This window comes from Danio rerio, chromosome 5, assembly GCF_049306965.1.
Source record: "Danio rerio strain Tuebingen ecotype United States chromosome 5, GRCz12tu, whole genome shotgun sequence".
In the NCBI taxonomy this organism is placed as follows: Eukaryota; Metazoa; Chordata; class Actinopteri; order Cypriniformes; family Danionidae; genus Danio; species Danio rerio.
Genome location: NC_133180.1, coordinates 61,732,740 through 61,751,364, shown reverse-complemented (window position 1 = coordinate 61,751,364; position 18,625 = coordinate 61,732,740). Strand labels below are relative to the sequence as shown.

The following is an 18,625-nucleotide window of genomic DNA, read 5'->3' as shown; positions in this document are numbered from 1 at the left end:
TATGGCATTTAAAGGACTGAAAGTCCATTAAGCGACTGACTTGGAAAAAAACTCAAGCGAACACAACTTTCAACAAAAAAATTGATTAGACCTTAAATGTTAGACTTTATGATTATTTCCAACGTTCACACAAAGCTTTATGAAGCCAAACTTTAAGATTTGTTTTGACTAACTTTAGTAGTTAACTCTCAATAAAATCGTTTAACTTCATATTGGTTTGTTTAACTGCATCAACAATAGCTCAGACCTCTCTTTGACAGAAAACACGTGCGTCTAACGAAGTGACAATTCATTGGGCGCTCCTTCCGATTTATTTGTGTGCGTGACCACGCCTCAGCCGTATCGCGCAATCCGATTGGTCCACTGAAGCAGCGTGAGTGGTTGCATCGCTGAGGTCAAAGGACGACGTCCAGAAGTAACCCCCCCTCCTCGCATCACACCACCGTGATGCTGCTGTCAAAGAGGCTGGAACGACAGAGCCTGTATCATTATGCTGCTATATAGCCAATAAACCATCACCGAGGAGGAGATGGCCTTCAGTTAGGAGGGAATTCACTCAGCTGAAATTAAAACGTCCGTCTACACGCCTCAGAATTGCTTGCAGACTCCTTACGCACGGTGAGTAACGTACATAAGCTTATTACCGGGAGCAAGTTTCTGCTAGCTGCACATGACACTGCACATTCTGGATGGATTTATTCAATACGAACAGCGACTTTTCTAGCCAAACAATGCAGACAGAGGGGTTGTGATGTTATAAGTTAGCATATGTGCTATGCGAACATACCGCACTGTTTCTCGCTGTAAGTCAACAGACAGCTCAAATGTTTGAAGTATGATAAAGTTATGACTTGTATGCGCACTAAATGGAGCTTCGTAATGGACTGATCATATAATTGAGTCGTAGTGTCTGTGTTACATGGTTTAAAAGGAGTGTTACACATGGTTAAGGGTACGCGATGCTCGAGACTCGTTTGTCAGGTTCATCAGGCTGGATGAGGTGCGGCTGTATTTTTACATGTGTCAGTCCTGCATTAGTTGCTAAATCAAGGTAACGTTACAGTAATCGGACGTGATTCAGGTAAAGTTGGTTTTATTTTGGCACATTCGAACTTTATGTTTAATGATATCATTTCAGAAAAATAGTTTTTGCTAATTTTAAATGGGGAAAATCATGTTAGCAGCCTAGTACAACAATGTTCACAGCCAATTAAATAATGCTAATGCTGTTTTGAAGTCATACCTACATGCGATTTCAGACTGAATATTTTAAAGTAGCGTGGTAAACAATACAGGCACAGTGTCACATGTTGTCACTTTAAAAATTAACGAATTTGCGAACATGAAACAAACTACTTCAAATCGGACGTGTTTACATGCAGTTTTACGTAAGGTAACATACACTAGCTCTACTCTTTCAGATTTGTTTATACATTTATAGTATGAGAATAGAGTATTATATCACACAATGGCATTTCAAAGAATTACAAAAAACATATGTTGTCGTCAGGTTTGTAGAGTATAACTTGTTTATAACACCATAAATATATTAAATTGAATGTAAATGGTCTACTTCGATGATTCAGATAGCTTTTGTGAAAACAAAATGTCATAAATATTGATGAAGTGAAAAATTCCAATTATTTTAATCAGCTTAACGGATATATTTTTGTAAAACTAAAGCAATACACATATTATGATCTGTACTTATTAAAGTGCATTAAATAATAAATAAAACAACTGAGGGTTTATGGCATCTGAAAGACTGACTTGGACAAAAGGTAAAAACGCATTCGGACATTCTTTTTGATAATCAAATTTCGTAAAACATATTATTTGCTAATTCTAAATAGGGAAATCATATTAGCAGCTAATTATTATTAAAGTACAAACATGTTTTCAGTCAATTAAATAGTGCTAATGTTGTTTAAGTCATACCTTTCAAAGTAGCGTGGTAAAAAATACAGGGACAGTGTCACAAGTTTTCACTTTAAAAACGAACCAATATGCGAATGAAAAAAAAATATTTCTATTTGAATGTGTTTACACATGTAGTCATACGTAAGTTAACATACACTAAGCTCTACTCTTTCCGAATTGTTTATACATTTACAAAAGGAAAATAGAGGATTATATCACACAACTGCATTTTAAAGAATGACAAAAACATGTTGCAATCATATTTTAGAGTATAACTTGCTAATAACACCATAAATATGTTAAATTGAAAGTATAATGTCTATTTCATAGTTCAGATAGCTTTTGTAAAAACAAAATGTCATAAATATTGATAATGTGCAAAATACCAATTGTTATTCAGCTTAACGGATGTATTTCTGCAAAAAATGAAGCAATACACATATTATGACCTGTACTTATTAAACTGCATAAAATACCTAATCATAGTAAATTAGATAATATTTTAATAGGCCCTGCTGACAAATGGGCATACTGGGTAGTATAAGATTTAATATGACACTTCACCAATATTTTAATGCTGCACAGTAAGATTTTAATGTCATTAATGTTAAATGATTCATGTTAATAATATGCCAAGACATTTAGTTCTTCATTGTTTTTGTCTTTGCTCCATATTTTAAAAGCAGTACAGATATAAGGTATCCTCCCATCAGGATTTTCGGAGCCAATGCAGAGTACCGATTCCTTGTCATGGTGATCGCCCGTTACCAAGTACCGATTTTGATGCTTCAAGCTTTATATAACTGTAAAATTGCATAAAGCACATTTTTTCTTTAAGTATGATACTTAAGTGGAGATCTCTTCTTTGCTAAGTGATTAAAACACATCTCTTACAACCATTTAGTGTGGACACGTCATGGTCAGAAGTAGTTTACAGAAAATACTAGATAAAACAGATTTAAAAAATTGCTAAGAAAAATGACTAACAATGCAATTTGAAAACATTTCAAATGATGGAAAAAGATTTCAACATGCTTCAATGAAGAAAAAGTTTGGAATGCATATGTAGCACAGTGCTTCCATTAGATGATAAATAAATAAATAATTTAGTTTTACTAGCAGTTTATATATTTCATTCATTGAAAAAAGTTCATTTGTTGTTGTTTAAAAGATTTATATGTATATTATTGTATTTCTTTTTGTTTGGTTAAATCTTTGTAAGCCACTGACTAACTAACACTGTCAAATGTGAATTTATGTTTTCATATTTAAATTGTATTTCTTAAATAAATAATACAAGTGATTTAATTTAAACAATCTCTTTTTCTGGGTTATTAAACAGGCATACATTTTGTAAATATATCAAGGCAAAGCTCTTAGTGTCATTTAAAATTCTGTGGTTATAACACAGGGTTCCACAAATTATTTAGTCAAGAGACAACCTAATTAGAACCTGGGAGTGCCCTAAGTGCACAGTAACTAATTCTGTGAGATAAGAGGGCGCTACACATATTTGATGCTTAAGAAGTTAACATGCATCTTTCTCTGCTTGTAAACCTAAACAAACACTTGTGATCACTTCATCTGATCAGCCAGATAAGCGAGTACCGATCAAGTAAAAAAAGTGTGCTCTATACTTTACAATGGGCATAGTCTTTTAGATAAGATGTTAAACCGGGGTTCTGACTCTCTGTGGTCGTTAAACATCCCAGGATGTCCTTTGAAAAAGAGTTGGGGTCTAAGCCTGGCATCCTGGCCAAATTTGCCCACTGGCCTCTGTCCATCATGGCCTCCTAACCATCCCCATTTTGTAATTGGCTTCATCACTCTGTCTCTCTCCACCAGCCCGCTGGTGTTTGGTGTTTGGTGTGTGGCCTGGCACAATATGGTTGCTTTCACAATGGTGGAACATGAGGAAATTCCCCCAATGTGTTAAGCTCTTTGAGTGTCTAGAAAAGCGCTATATAAATATAAGGAATAATAATAATTATTATTATTATTACTATTATTATTAATATTATATACTTTTGTCTAATTAAATACTAAATGATTGTTATTTTATTTTTACATTACTGTTGTTTAACTAGGAAGTTTCATTGAGATTTAAAATCTCTTTTACAAGAGAGAGACCTGACCAATGTAACAGCCATAGAGTAAAACAATTTTAAAATACTAGAACACCACATTACAACAACATTTTATCAGTCCTCTCAACAACAGCAATCACATGCATCCAAAACAACTCTCTTTATAATGCCTTTAAATTCATCGATTTCGTTTTAAGTCTTCTGCAACTGATTCCATGCCCAGGCAACACAATAAGAAAACGCAGTTGTTCCCAGTTATGTACAAACTCAAGTATATTTAAAAGGTATATTAAAAAGCAAACACTTGGACAAGTGTAGCTAGCAATTGCCAGAACTAAGACAAAGAACTTTAAAAATCTATTTTTTTGCACCTTCTCTCTTCTTCTGTAGTGCTTGCAGCCTGCCAGCGTGGCCGAACAATGGCAGAGCAAGACTCCACCGAGAAGAAACTTCCAGCTGTGGCTGCGCTGCACTCTCACTTCATCGTGGGCTCTGTGTCAGAGGAAAACTCTGAGGATGAGACCGCAGGGAAGCTGGACCTGCAGCTGGAGGACAATCCACGCTCCCTTTCCCCCTCCTCCGTCAGTTCAGATAGCACTTATGAGATGGGCTTCGACAGCCTGGACGGACCCTTGCACAATATGAGGTCAGACATGCTTTGTGCTCTCGTGTGCATTCTGTCACCGATGTCCACTTTCACCAACTTTGTATCATGTTTTCTCTCTCTATTGCAAGAAATCAGGGACATGGCCTTTGAAAAGGCTTGCTTGCAAGATAAAACTAGGGCTTGTTGTCTAAATAACAGATTACATTTCTAGGCCCGAATGTGAATGAGAGAAGTAGGCAGCAGCATTGTGCAAAGTGGTGGCTTGAGGAGACTGGGTTTGTGAAAGGTCATCTGGGTTCGTCTTTTTGCTGTGTGAAAATGTGCACAAGCAACTCTCTGTGCGTTTGGTTAAGTTCTGTTGGATTGCCAGGCTTTGGCAGCGCTTTCGTCTCTATGCCTACTGGGGTCTCACACAGACATGTCAGAAGAGTCTGTGTGCGTGAGTTTGTTTGTCTAAGTGGTAAGGCTTCAGAAATGGGTTGGAATTAGCCTGGAAGTAGGGCTACACGATATTGGAAAAATCTGATATTTTGATAAATATTGCGATATGAAAACAGTTTGAATGCCACTATTTGATCGTTTTCTGGGGAGTTGCTTTATCTCGTTTCTTGTTAGTAACAAGAAGGTTTTGTTTTCAACTTCAAATGAAATAAGTAAATTAAAAATTAAAACATGCTAATTTATCTGCCAGTGTTGTAAGTGAAATAACCTTGTTTTTGCTTTAAAATGTAGATATTTGCATTAAAAAACTTGTAGGCCGATATAAGATTCTGACGGTATGATTACCTTGGATAAAAATATCATGGTTTCACAATATTGTGATTACTGCTCTAAAATATATTCTTTTTGTATGTCTTGGTAAAAATCAAAAACTTTTTTTCCCCCTTTGAACAAAGTACATTTTATTTTGAAAAACCTTTATAATATTTTAGAGCAGTAAACATGTTAGGCTAAATAATTCAAATAAATCATAGACTTCTGCTGTCTTCATGTCATGTTAAAACACAGATTTGTTTACTATTAAAAATGGCATCTTTGGATGTATTTTCTGCTGGATATACTGTTGTCCTAAAGAACAAAAAAAAAAAAAGAAAGAAAAAGAAAATCTTACACATGCACTTAGGATCGGTAAAGCAGATAATTTTGCCTGTTTTAAAACCTTGAATTTTCCAAACCGCCATATACCTTGAAAACAGTTTTCGTCTCATGCCAAGAAACAAGACAAAATTCGAAGTAAGAGAAGTATTTTTTTGCATATATTATATAAATACGGTAATTAAATACACTCCTGTAGCTTCTGGTTACCTATAATTCAGACTCGACATGATTGCAAATCTTGTGATGTGACTATTGCTGATGAGCACTTGGCTATATCGATGGTAAAGTGAAGTTTCATAAACTAATTTCAAGAGGAGCACGTGATATAATTTAGCACTGCTGGCCACTCATCTGTAATCAGTAATAATCCTGTCAGAGTGATCCTAGCTTACTATAAATGGATCACTTTCTCCTTATTGCTCTATCTTCATTTTGAAAGAATCCCCCCTGCCACCCCATCTCTTCCTTTTCCTCCCTTTTTTAAAGGGGGAGCTATCGAGACCTACCTGATCTCGGATCTCCTGATATGCTTATTGACCGGACGGGAGCCCTGGGCTCAAATATCTCCCAGCTCAGTGTTGTCTCCCGGGACAGCATGCCAAACCTGCTATAAATGCTAAGCATAGCTAAGTGGGAACTCTTGAAACTATATATTGTGCAGTCCTACTTGGAGGCATGACAACTTAGATTGTTGTACATTGGTCAATGATCTGGGCTCTGATTTATAAAGCTTGCTTACAAATCCTGGTAAAAGTAAACATACATCAGAATACATTACATTTTTCATAAATTATTTTTATTATGGCTTATTTGATTAATTTCAGTGGTTAACTTGCATCAATATTTTAGACAAGTTTTGGGTGGGAAGTGGAGTACACGTGTGTCTGCTCCATTTATTTTAAACTGTATACTATTAAATGAGACCCGAGGACTGTTGGTGTTGGCAAATAGTTCAGTCTAGGTCCAGGCATACCTGCCAACACTCCCGTTTTTCCCGGGAGTCTCTCGTACAGTCCCCATGTGCGCCGAACCCAACACGCAACCATCTCTCCGTTCTTCAGTTCGCACGCCCCCCCCCCCTTATTTATTTTATTTACATTTTCAAGTAGATTATTATGAAATATTAATATTAGGCATTTAAAATATGTTACTATGATATATACTGTTAAATAAATATATAACTCCGGCATTTCATTCCCTTTCCATAAAATAACTACCACATATTTATATTAAACCACACAGACTTCAGTCTTTAACATTGCCTCTCAGGTTTAAATATATCTGTTTTGGCTTTTACTAATGCTATAAAAAATAAGATTTGTCTGCGATTAAATAAAACTGTCTGGTTTTTACGTTGGGGAACACGTGGCTACCCTTTGTACTAATTACCAGACCACATGCAGACAGGCCTGATTTCTCAGTACGGCAAATTTGCTGTTTAAATGCTGCCTCAAAGGAACACACACCATTTATTTAGCAAAATAATAAAGTAATACTCTTTGCAGTGTGTTTTTGTATTTGTGAATCAACTTACTATTATTTAAATTGATAAATGTGTCCTTGTGTTTAACTCTGGTCTCTTATAAGCAGCTCAGAGAAGGGTTACTGGATGGGGTGGCGATGCTGAAACTGCCTGAGTGGGGCAATACACACCCCTCCTCCACATAAAGCTCCACTATTGGTCAAGAGGAGGGGCTTGGGTGGGCAAGTGTTAAGGAAGTACAGAACATTCCTTTTGCCGAGAGGTTAGAGTAGGAAGATCGAGAGACACACCAGCCCTTCCCCCTTACAGGATCTCCTTGTGTGTGCCAACACTTCCGACATGACGCAATACTGTAACTTTAGGCTAAACATTAAGGCCGTGTTAGGAATACCATGCTGATACTTCTTTTTCTGCAGTATGCATTTTCTCTGTCCTAAATTGACACATTAACATGTATTTTGTAAGTTTCCTATGATTAGGCCTGGGCGATATTGCCTTTAAAAAAAAAAATCCCTGTTTTCTCTGTCTTTTAAATAATAATAAAAAATCACCTCACAAAAATGCTTGGAGTTGAATGTTATTAACCTTACCATAATATAATTATAGGATATAAAAATGCTCAAAAAAGCTTTTAAAAATTAGTCTAATATTTTTTAAAAATTAGTCTTAGTCTTTTTATTAATATGGGGTCGCCACAGCGGAATGAACCGCCAACTTATCTAGCACATGTTTCACACAGTGGATGCCCTTCCAGCTACAACCCATCTCTAAGAAACATCCATTCACACTCACTCACACTCGTACACTATGGACAATTTAGCCTACCCAATACACGTGTAGCACATGTCTTTGGACTGTGGGGAAACCGGACCACATGGAGGAAACCCAAGCGAAGGCAGGGTGAACATGCAAACTCCACACAGAAACGCCAACTGACCCAGCTGAGGCTCGAACCATCGACCTTCTTGCTGTGAGGCGACAGCACTACTGCGCCACTGCATCGCCCGCATACAAGACTTCATTTATTCATTCATTTTCTTGTCTGCTTAGTCCCTTTATTAATCTGGGGTCGCCACAGCAGAATGAACTGCCAACTTATCCAGCAAGTTTTTACGCAGCGGATGCCCTTCCAGCCGCAACCCATCTCTGGGAAACATACACACATTCACACATACACTCATACACAACGGACAATTTAGCCTACCCAATTAACCTGTACAACATGTCTTTAGACTGTGGGGAAAACCAGAGCACTTGGAGGTAACCCAAGCGAACGCAGGGAGAACATGCAAACTCCACACAGAAACGCCAACTGAGCCGAGGCTCAAACCAGCGACCCAGCGACCTTCTTGCTGTAAGGCGACAGCACTACCTACTGCGCCACTGCTTCACCGCATACAAGACTTATGTAATAATTATATAAATTAATCCATTTTATGCAATTGAGCAATTCCAGCATTATGGATGTGACATTTGCAGTAAAAAAAATAATAAATTCAAAAAAGTATGTTAACATTATATTAAAACATCTGTTTATATTTTCAAAAATAAATACCCACAGAGTTATCAGAAAAGGATCAGAAAAATATCAATCTGTAAACATTTTTTTTAACCAGGCGTTATGGATGTGTCGAAAAAGATTAGCGAGATTACAGTCTACCACAAACTTTCTGTGAATTAAACTGCACAACCCAAAAGAATCAATGCTAGTCAAATGGATAAGAGTTACCTCCTGATAGATCAATAATGATTGTTTTTATTTTATTTGGCATTTTTTGCAAACAAAAGGAAAAAGCTTCACAATGGATGTGACACCTCACCGTTATGGATATGACAGATGTGAAATTGGCACTTGTGTGACTCTGGTAAATCAAATATAATTGTCTGAAAACATTACCAAAGACATTTTTGAGTATTTGTAAAGCACTGTTAAATGCTTGCTTGCACAAAAAGCAATTTTGGATATTTTGGCCCAAACCTAATTTTTTTCATGGCAAGGTTGACCGTTGCATGGAATTGCTCAGCTCAGCGAAAGTAAACAGTGAAAGTACAGTGAAAGTAAGCTCATATGATTGTTAAAAAGGGGATCTATTTCAAGAGGGTTTTTTATGAACATCTATTCAGAGTTTTATAAATTTTTACTTCGTGTTATATCAGTTCATGTAAATTATTACTCATATTAGGCTAATGAATTTTCAGTGTTGATATCTACTGTAATGAACATCTTTGTTGCTGGGTCACATCATTTATTCGGAAACAGCAAAATTGGATTCCATTGGATTCCAACATTTGATCAAAAAGGGTTCCTGTCATATGTGTGTCTTTATATATATATATATATATATATATATATATATATATATATATATATATATATATATATATATATATATATATATATATATATATATATATATATATATATATATATAATTATTTTTTTCCTTAGAGATGGGTTGCGGCTGGAAGGTCATCCGCTGCGTAAAAACCTGCTGGATAAGGATAAGTTGGCGGTTTATTCCGCTGTGGCCACCCCAGATTCGGATTAATAGAGGGACTAAGCCGACAAGAAAATGAATTTTGCTTTGACTTGAAATGGGCCGGTATAAAATTCGTTGTATGATTACCTCGGACAAGTGTATCACAGTTTCACGGTGTCTTACTTTAAAAACTTTTTTGACCTTGAACACAACATATTTTTTAAGAAACAATTAAAAATAGTTAAATAACATTTTAGACTAAATAATTAAATAAATAATTTTTGTTTTCTGCTGTCAATTCTTTAAGGTTATAAACAGTTTTCTTCTGGAGATAATTTTTTCTAATAAATTTAATTAAATAGCCTTAACATACACAAAACCTAACAAACAATTATTTTTTTTTATTTATTTTTTTTGCAGTTTTAAAACCTTGACTTTTTCCAAACGATGGTAAACCTTGAAACAGATTATCGTCCCATGCCTAGCTCAATGAAAAATTTGGTCTGTATACAGTCCATGAGTAACACTCCCTTGTGAAAGCAAAACTTATATGATAGTCATATGATTGTAATAGTTTTAATCCTTCTTTCACAACAAAATACTACAATGCACAGGTATCAAAATTCTTCCAATTAAACTTTAGGGCTTAATAATGCAGAGACCTCCAATATTTTGTCATGTATCAAATGTGTTGTGCTGTCTTTTGCCATTTTATTATTGTCACTCTTCTCATTTTTGCAGTAAATTCTGAATATTAGCGTGTTAATTCTGAAACTTTTATCTGTGTCTAGCAGCATGACAATTTAAACCTTCACTGAAATGAAAAGTGCTCTCTTTATAGTTTCTAAAAGCTGTCTGCAGTAGCGAAAGCAATTGCTCTTTTAGCAGTTCTGTCAGAGTCAGCAGTGCTGTCAGTTGCCTAACCTAGCTTTAGTGTTTAGTCTTGTTGCATTTATTGTTTCTCAGGCAACCTTGGGAATTATGATGGTGCTTTTGTGTCTTTCTTAAGGCCTAGCATGTCAGGACTTCACCTTGTGAAGCAGGGTAGGGACCGCAGACGTATCGACCTGCAGAGGGATTTTACTGTTGCTTCTCCAGCTGAGTTTGTCACCCGCTTCGGTGGAAACAAAGTTATTGAGAAGGTAAGATCTTTCACTGGCATTTTATGTGCAGCTATTTACAGAATGCGTAGTGTAATTTAATATTATTTTTTAAATATTTTTTTAAGTTAATGTTGTTTTTTGTTTTAATATTTTGTTTTTAATTATTATTCCTTTATTTATATATTAATTTTATTTGTTTTTATTATTTTTATTAACTATTTATTAAGTCTCATTGTCTAAATTTAGTCACATATTAAGTAATTGCGGGCATTATCTTAGTTAATATTAGCTAAAAAATGTAAAAATATATTATTTTATTTGTTTTTATTATTTAATTAAAAATATAATTGATCATAGCTCATGCTAGCTCAGAATCATTAAAATATTAATCAGATATAACCTTTGATTTCAGCGTTTCTGAAACATATTGAAAAGTAATGTGAGGACTAATAAATGGTTGAAAACAAAATGCATAATTTTGTAATACATGTGATGTAATGTAATGTTGACATTGATAATTTTTGCTAATTTTTAATTATATATAGGGGTGTAAAGGATCACAGTTGATGCGTATGAATCACAACCCACAGTTTGGAATGCACGTGACCTGTGGATTAATAACTTTTTTTGAACTTGTAGTTTAATCCAACATTTATAACAATTGCAGAGATATCGCCTCCCACGCGCCTTCCACATCCAAATCACGTGTATGAAAGCATTTTGGCTTCCCTGTAAAATATAATGATGATGGAAAAAGTTGTGGTGGGACCTAAATGCTTTCTTAGGTTATTAATTAAAGGTGTTTTCTGTCACTGTTTGTTTAGCCTGCATAATGTGTTCAGTGTAAGCTGCACAATTAAATATTAAAAGATCAGGATCAATTCAAACTCGCGCAACATGATAAATGATAGTGACTTCAAATCTGTGTTTGATCGCGAGAGATTTATTTATTTTCACACTTTTTTTTAATTAGTAACAAACAATGAAATGACACTGAAGTACTGGGAGAACAGTTTATAGTTCAGATATAAACACTGATGGTTATGGTAAAGATTAAAATCCCTGTTTAGTGGAACCTGACGCTGCTGAATGTAGCAATTACATTGTTTAACCAATAGGTGGCGACAAACAACCATCAAAATTACGTCACTGAATCGGTTTATAAAAATGATCCACCTATAGTAAAACATAAGGTTTTATGTTTGAATTTTTAAGTCATTCATTGAAAATAAATATGATATGTTGTGCAAGATGTTAGATTTCTATGTTTACCATTATCAGCAACAGTAGCAAAGATAATTTTTTGTATTTAATATTTTCCTTTTATCAGCTGGTTCCTTCTGGGTTTTCTTTGTATTAAAAATACTGCTTCTAACTTCTGTTTGTTAAAACCAATGGTTTTTGCAGTAATATTTTTTTAGAGCTGGAAAGCAAATGACATTTGTCTCCTCTCTTTTTTTGCTGATCTGAAAAATGGTCCGATCCGTGACTCAAAAACCGTAGTGTGATCCGAACTGTGAGATTTGTGATCCGTTACACCTCTAGTTATACAGAAAAAAAATTGTATTATAATTTATTTTTAACCATTAACCGGTTATGACATTAGCATAATATTATGATACTCTTTTGACAGGTCCTTATTGCGAACAATGGCATTGCTGCAGTCAAGTGCATGCGCTCTATCCGACGCTGGGCTTACGAAATGTTTCGGAATGAACGGGCCATACGCTTTGTTGTCATGGTGACCCCAGAGGACCTTAAAGCTAATGCAGGTAAGTTCAAAAATTCACCAGAGGAAACCTGTAATAAATAAACCAATGATGCACTGAAATTCTGTATTTTAACAGAAATACAGTAAATTGATCTTTTTTTTTATTGTTTAAACTATGTCAGTAAGCATTGTTGGCACAGGCCTGGCCTAATTTGCATACAAAGTGTTTAGCGAGGCAGAAGTGATTTGTGCACACAATTAAAAACTTATGCAAACATAACTCAATCCACAGAGTACATCAAGATGGCAGATCACTATGTGCCTGTGCCAGGAGGGACAAACAACAACAACTACGCTAATGTGGAACTCATCTTGGACATTGCTAAACGAATTCCTGTTCAAGTAAGTGGACATGAGCATTGATAAATGCTGTTTAGAGCTAATAAAGTATTTGGACAATTATAGAACACATTAAGAACAGTTCACCCCCCGAAAAAAAAAAAAAATTCTATCATCATTTACTTATAGATCATTTAATTTTTACTTGTAAATTAAAGTTGTACACCATATAAACAATCAAACATATCTCTTGACATCAGTTAAACCGCTTGATTATGGATTGGTTTTTACAAAACCTCATATCCTCTTTGTATCTTGTTTTCTGTGCATTAACAGAAGCTTCTAGATGTTAGAGGTCTTGCATGTTTTAAAGGGTTAAATCAAATTTTGAATATAATATAAGCAATTTATAATTTTACAGGGATATAAAATGATAATAGAATTTTTGATGTCTTATGAGATGAAATGTTTATTATATTATACTTCTATACAATAGACAAGGAATAATAAATGTATTACTGTGTGTTAAAGAATTTACAATGCAGAGAATGCACAAATGCATGACAAGCAGGCAAAGATCTGCCCAATGCAGTGCGGAGGGTGGTAACCTCTGCATTGAAAATCCTTTATTAAATGGCTCTCTGGAAATCGCTTGTTAAGTGTGAAGTCATGCAAAGTGGCTTGCAGGTCCAAACGCTCTATCAAACTGTATGGGGAGACTATGGTAATGGTAATGGTAACAAATGGTAATAATAAATATTTGCAAAGCGTTGTAATACTTTCGAAAATCATGATCGCATTATGTATACTTTATATATGCCTAATAAGGCCAGAATGGGATTCATTTTTATAAATTGTAAAAATATTGCTGTCAGTGATGCAGCAAGTCCGGATACTGCTGTGTACGCTATGATTGGATATAAAATTTGCTTTAATGTGTGATAGGACTAACAAGTGCTCAAAAACTAATATTTTCTGAATTCAAATTAGTAGCGGCTTGGACCCGGAAACAGTATTCCATACGTCACGAATTAACAAGCGGATACTTGATTCTGATGTTATTCCGAAAGCGGATACATGTTATTCCAAAATAACAACCACTGAATTACACAGGCTTATCCGGGTATTTTGAATCATTCACCATCAGTGAATACATTTACATGGATTTATAAGCTACGATTCTTTTTCTCCGCTGCTGTTTTTCGGTGCCATCTTATGATTGAATTATATGCATATTAGTGTATGCTCCATTCAGCTGTTTCATTCCAACTTTGCCTTTATATAAAGAATTAATAAACTATTAGAGTCGGCAAGTAGCGTTTTGTGGCAAGTAGCCATGCAAAACTAGAAAACGTACTATGGCCAATGTTTTTACAGAATAAAGGCCTTTAGGCTGAAGCCTGGTTTATACTGCGTCAAGTGATCGGCGTGACCCATGGCGTATGCAATGCGCGTAGCCGTGTATTTATACTTCTGCACACTGTTTCTGTTGCTCTGCAATAACACTTCCGAAATGCCAGCTGGCAATAGGTGTTTATGTTCCTTTGTGTTCAGTTTCATCGCTGATGTTTTGTTTTAATCTGATTCCTACCTTAATGTACAAGTGGAGCAAACTCGCTCATTTTGAGGCGGGAATCGGTGGACGTGCAACAGCTTTAATCATAAGGTAAATACAAAACAGCAGTCTCTATCTGGAGCTTCTTCACAGGACTCCACACTAGTAAACACTTGCTGCATCTGGCTTGCGCGGCTCTCACATCCGCCCACACTTGTCAGCGCTACCAAGCTGACCAATCAGGGAGCTTGCGCTACACGGTATTGAGATGTGTAGTTACATTTTTTGAGAGGTGCGCATCGGCGAGGGCTATATGTCCTCCTTATGCTACAGCGCAGCCTACGCTTTGATGCATAGCCTTCTTGCGCTTGACGCAGAAGTATAAATCAGCCTTTAAACAGCAGCCCTCGATTGGTGCTATCTTGTGACTGAATAGTGCGTAGGTTGGTGTATGCTCCATTCAACCTGTTTTATATCTGTAAGCTTGGCTTTAAATTATTATTAAATAATGAAGTAATAAAATAATACAGCTTAGAACACAGTTTTGTGTCAAATTTTTCATATTTTGTGGCAAGTAGCCATGCAATAAATGGTATAAAGTACATCCAGGTGGTTGTTTTCGCAGAATAAAGCCTTTCAGTCCAATGCAACCGCCCTCTATTTTGCATTTGGCTTTTTTACTGTGATAACAACTACCTGGATGTACCTTATTTCTAACGCAATGCAAACTGTTGATTATCCCACGTATACTGTGGTCATATGCTAAGTTATAGACAAGCTATCCTGTAAGTTTGCTCTTTTCAGCAAAATATTTAACTGAATTACCACCTCTTCATGTCCCTCCCTGCATTCAATCAAGCTAAAGGGGGTGTGTGTAAATGAGATCATGTGTGTGCATGTTAATGACATGGGAATATCTAACAGCTCATATTGACATATTCTGGAACGCTTAATTTCTTTTCTGTGATTGTTTTAGTACTTCAGATTAATTTTTTCTATGGGGAAAAGACAGAGTAATAAACAATAGGAGTAAATGTTCAAATGGTATTTGCTCTACAAACAGTTGTTTATGGTGACCTATAAAAATATAAATAATATAATTAGAAATTACAAGTTTGTAACATCAAGCAGTATAATGAGTTGTTTTATGGCTAAAAGTCAATGTAAGTGAATGAGTTTGTACGTAAAAGAATGAAGTCAATAATGTGTAGCTACCTCTTTGCTTTGAGATTACACAGAAGAATGAAGGCTCTAGCAACTGTCACTCAAGAACTACCTTGGTTACTACTAATGTTTGAGGGAAGCACATTTGGTATACATGTTGTGCATTTTAAACTACCTGTGCATTAAACTATTTTATTGCACACCTTCCAGCCAATCAGAATCAAGAATTTCAACAGACCATGGAATAAATAACAATTTATGACAGCAACAACAACATAAAAATAAACATTATTTATTTTTACCCACTGTGTTTAGGCTGTGTGGGCTGGCTGGGGTCATGCCTCTGAAAATCCCAAACTTCCTGAATTGCTGCACAAGAACGGCATCGCCTTCATGGGTGAGCTATTATTAGAAGTCTGACAGCACAACATTGATTAAATGAATCACATACAGTGCTGTTACTCGAGTGGTTTGTGTCTGTTATTAGGTCCTCCAAGTCAGGCTATGTGGGCTCTCGGGGATAAGATCGCTTCCTCTATTGTGGCCCAGACAGCAGGCATTCCCACACTACCCTGGAGTGGAACAGGTCAGTTTCAGCCTAATTTCAGTTCAAGGACTGTCTGATGTGTATATGCACAAAACATCCTTTGTCAAACACAGATTGAGATCCAGCAGAGGGCATTAGGTAATCTGTTGATGGAGAGGTTTAGCATTGTAAATGCTTAAAAGTAAAGAAAACATTTCGCTAGAAAGCCAAGTCATCCTTTTTCAGATTTTTTAAAGCAGATTTATGAGAAGGCCACTTTCAGATGTGCTCTGTTTGCAGTGTATGCAGTCTGTATTTTTATCTGTGCTTGCATAAAAGGATTAGAGCTTTCACACTGCATACATATGCGGTCTGGCACTGCATCACCACAATAATTTCTGCAGCAAGTATATTTTAGCTTTGCTATATACGCTAAATTGAATTGACATAGCATTTATGTGCATTATTCAGTTGTAATTAAGCAGTTGTAAGAGATTTAGAAGTAGATAAATAAAGTCCCCCTTAAATCAGTATATATTTTTTGTGTATGTCTTGTATGGATATGCTAGTCTTAATGTTTTCTTTCTTTTTTTTCTTTTTGTTTTTTACTTTTTTAAACATATTAAAAGGGAATACATTTTCACTGCCAGTTTTTTACTTTTTTAAACAACATAGAAAGCAACAAAACACAATGTAAAAAAATTTAAATGAACAAAGTCTATAATAACAATAACGATAAAATAAACAATATTAATTACAAAATGTAAACAATTCAGGGGGGGTCAAATGTAATAATAGTCAAACTCTGTATTAAATAAAATCAAATCTATGTTCTTAGTCTGAAGAGGAGACTGCGAGAGAAAGCTTACTGGTTATTAAATTAGAATATGCATATCTTGTGGATTAAAACTAAGTAACAAAGTCTAGATAAAGTAACCTTACATATGCAGTCCATATGGTCCAGAAGTGCACAAAATACTCTAACCTTAACTTTAGGCATTTAAACGGCATATTTTGAACTGGAATGTGTCTCTCTTGTTTACTTGTGATCTGATCGAGCAAAATATGTCTTATTACTGTGTAAACAGTGCAGCATCAGTCATGTTACATTCACAGACTCTCTCTGTCTCATCTGCTCATCCTTGCCTGCTCATGGTAGTCTTCATAAACTAGCCTACGTAAGGCACGTGATAACATTTGGTTAAAAAAAAAAAAAGAAACGCACACTGCAGCATGCAGCACAATGACGGAAATTAGAGTGATTGCATCGAGAAGGTGCTCAAATTGCGCAGCGACAAGAAATAATATAGATTGCGCCACCAAACACATGAAAATGAAAGTAACGACCATGGTTTAAAAATTTAAGGAGTAGAAGGTACAGATATTTGTGTAAAAAAGTAAGAAGCAAAAGTTGAAGGTTGTCAGAAAAATTAATAGTGGAGTAAAGTACTGCTTACAGAAAAATCTACTTAAGTACAGTAACAAAGTATTTGCACTTTAATACCTCCCATCTCTGTAAATATGTATTCCTTTCCATTTTAGACAAATGACAGTTTTTAGCTCTAAATGATAGTTTGCTTGCATAATGATATTTATCTGTGGCATGATCAATGACATATTGTGTTCTCAGTTTTGAACACTTTAATGCAGTTTACAAAAGTCAGTAGTGTTATCATCTAGCTCAGTTCAAAGCAAGTTTTGTGTTTACTTGGTGTACGAAAAATGAGAAAGAAAGCAGTGGTTTTCTGGTGGAATGAGTTTGAATTAAATACAGCATGAATGCATATCCCACACTGTTTTTTTTCTTTTTTCTTGCTGCTATTTTCTTGTCTCATCTGGGGCTTTGAAAATTGACTACTGTGATGGTGTTTTTGTACAGGACTGACTGTAGAGTGGACAGAGAATGACCAGAAGAAAGGGATTATTAATGTTCCTACTGAGCTATACGAGCAAGGCTGTGTGCACGACGTGGAGGCTGGACTGAAGGTATGCTATGCTTCCAAACAGTTTTTTTTTTAATTATACACATATAAATTATATTTCAAGAGTTCACACTTAGATATTGCTTGACAGCTGTAAGCAGGTTTGGCATGCTGTCCCGGGAGAGAACCCTGAGCTCGGAGATAGTTGAGCCCAGGGCTCCCGCCAGGTCCATAGAGCATGTGAGGGGAGTACGAGATCAGGTGGTTCTCGAGAGCTCCCCTTTTTGTAAAGGAGAAAAGGAGGAGAAAGGGGGTGGATGGGGGGTTTCTTCGGAAAACGAAGATAAGGGAGTAATGTCTAGCTAGGCTACTTATAGTGGGTTAGGATAGATCTGATTGGCTAACTAATGAGTGTAGATAGGTGGCCAGCTGCTGTCAATTATATCACGTGCTCCTCTCGAAATTAGTTTAAAAACTTCACTTCAAGAGTTCACACTTAGATATTGCTTGACAGCTGTAAGCAGGTTTGGCATGCTGTCCCGGGAGAGAACCCTGAGCTCGGAGATAGTTGAGCCCAGGGCTCCCGCCAGGTCCATAGAGCATGTGAGGGGAGTACGAGATCAGGTGGTT

General features: G+C 35.8%; 1 protein-coding gene across 35 annotated transcripts in view; it reads left to right on the top strand.

Moving 5' to 3' along the window:
- The first annotated feature begins 425 nt into the window (after positions 1-425).
- Positions 426-18,625, top strand: part of acaca (acetyl-CoA carboxylase alpha) — a 111,821-nt gene continuing 93,621 nt past the window's right edge. For 25 of the 35 annotated variants that reach the window (XR_012405976.1, XR_012405975.1, XR_012405974.1 and 22 more), the window contains exons 1-8: positions 426-618; positions 4,398-4,653; positions 10,685-10,817; positions 12,412-12,550; positions 12,782-12,891; positions 15,863-15,944; positions 16,035-16,133; positions 17,953-18,059. Coding sequence is in view for 32 of the 35 variants with exons in the window: in XM_073950518.1 (XP_073806619.1) it covers positions 4,427-4,653; positions 10,685-10,817; positions 12,412-12,550; positions 12,782-12,891; positions 15,863-15,944; positions 16,035-16,133; positions 17,953-18,059 (897 nt within the window). In the remaining 3 variants the exon portion in view is untranslated. 35 annotated transcript variants of the gene reach the window in all.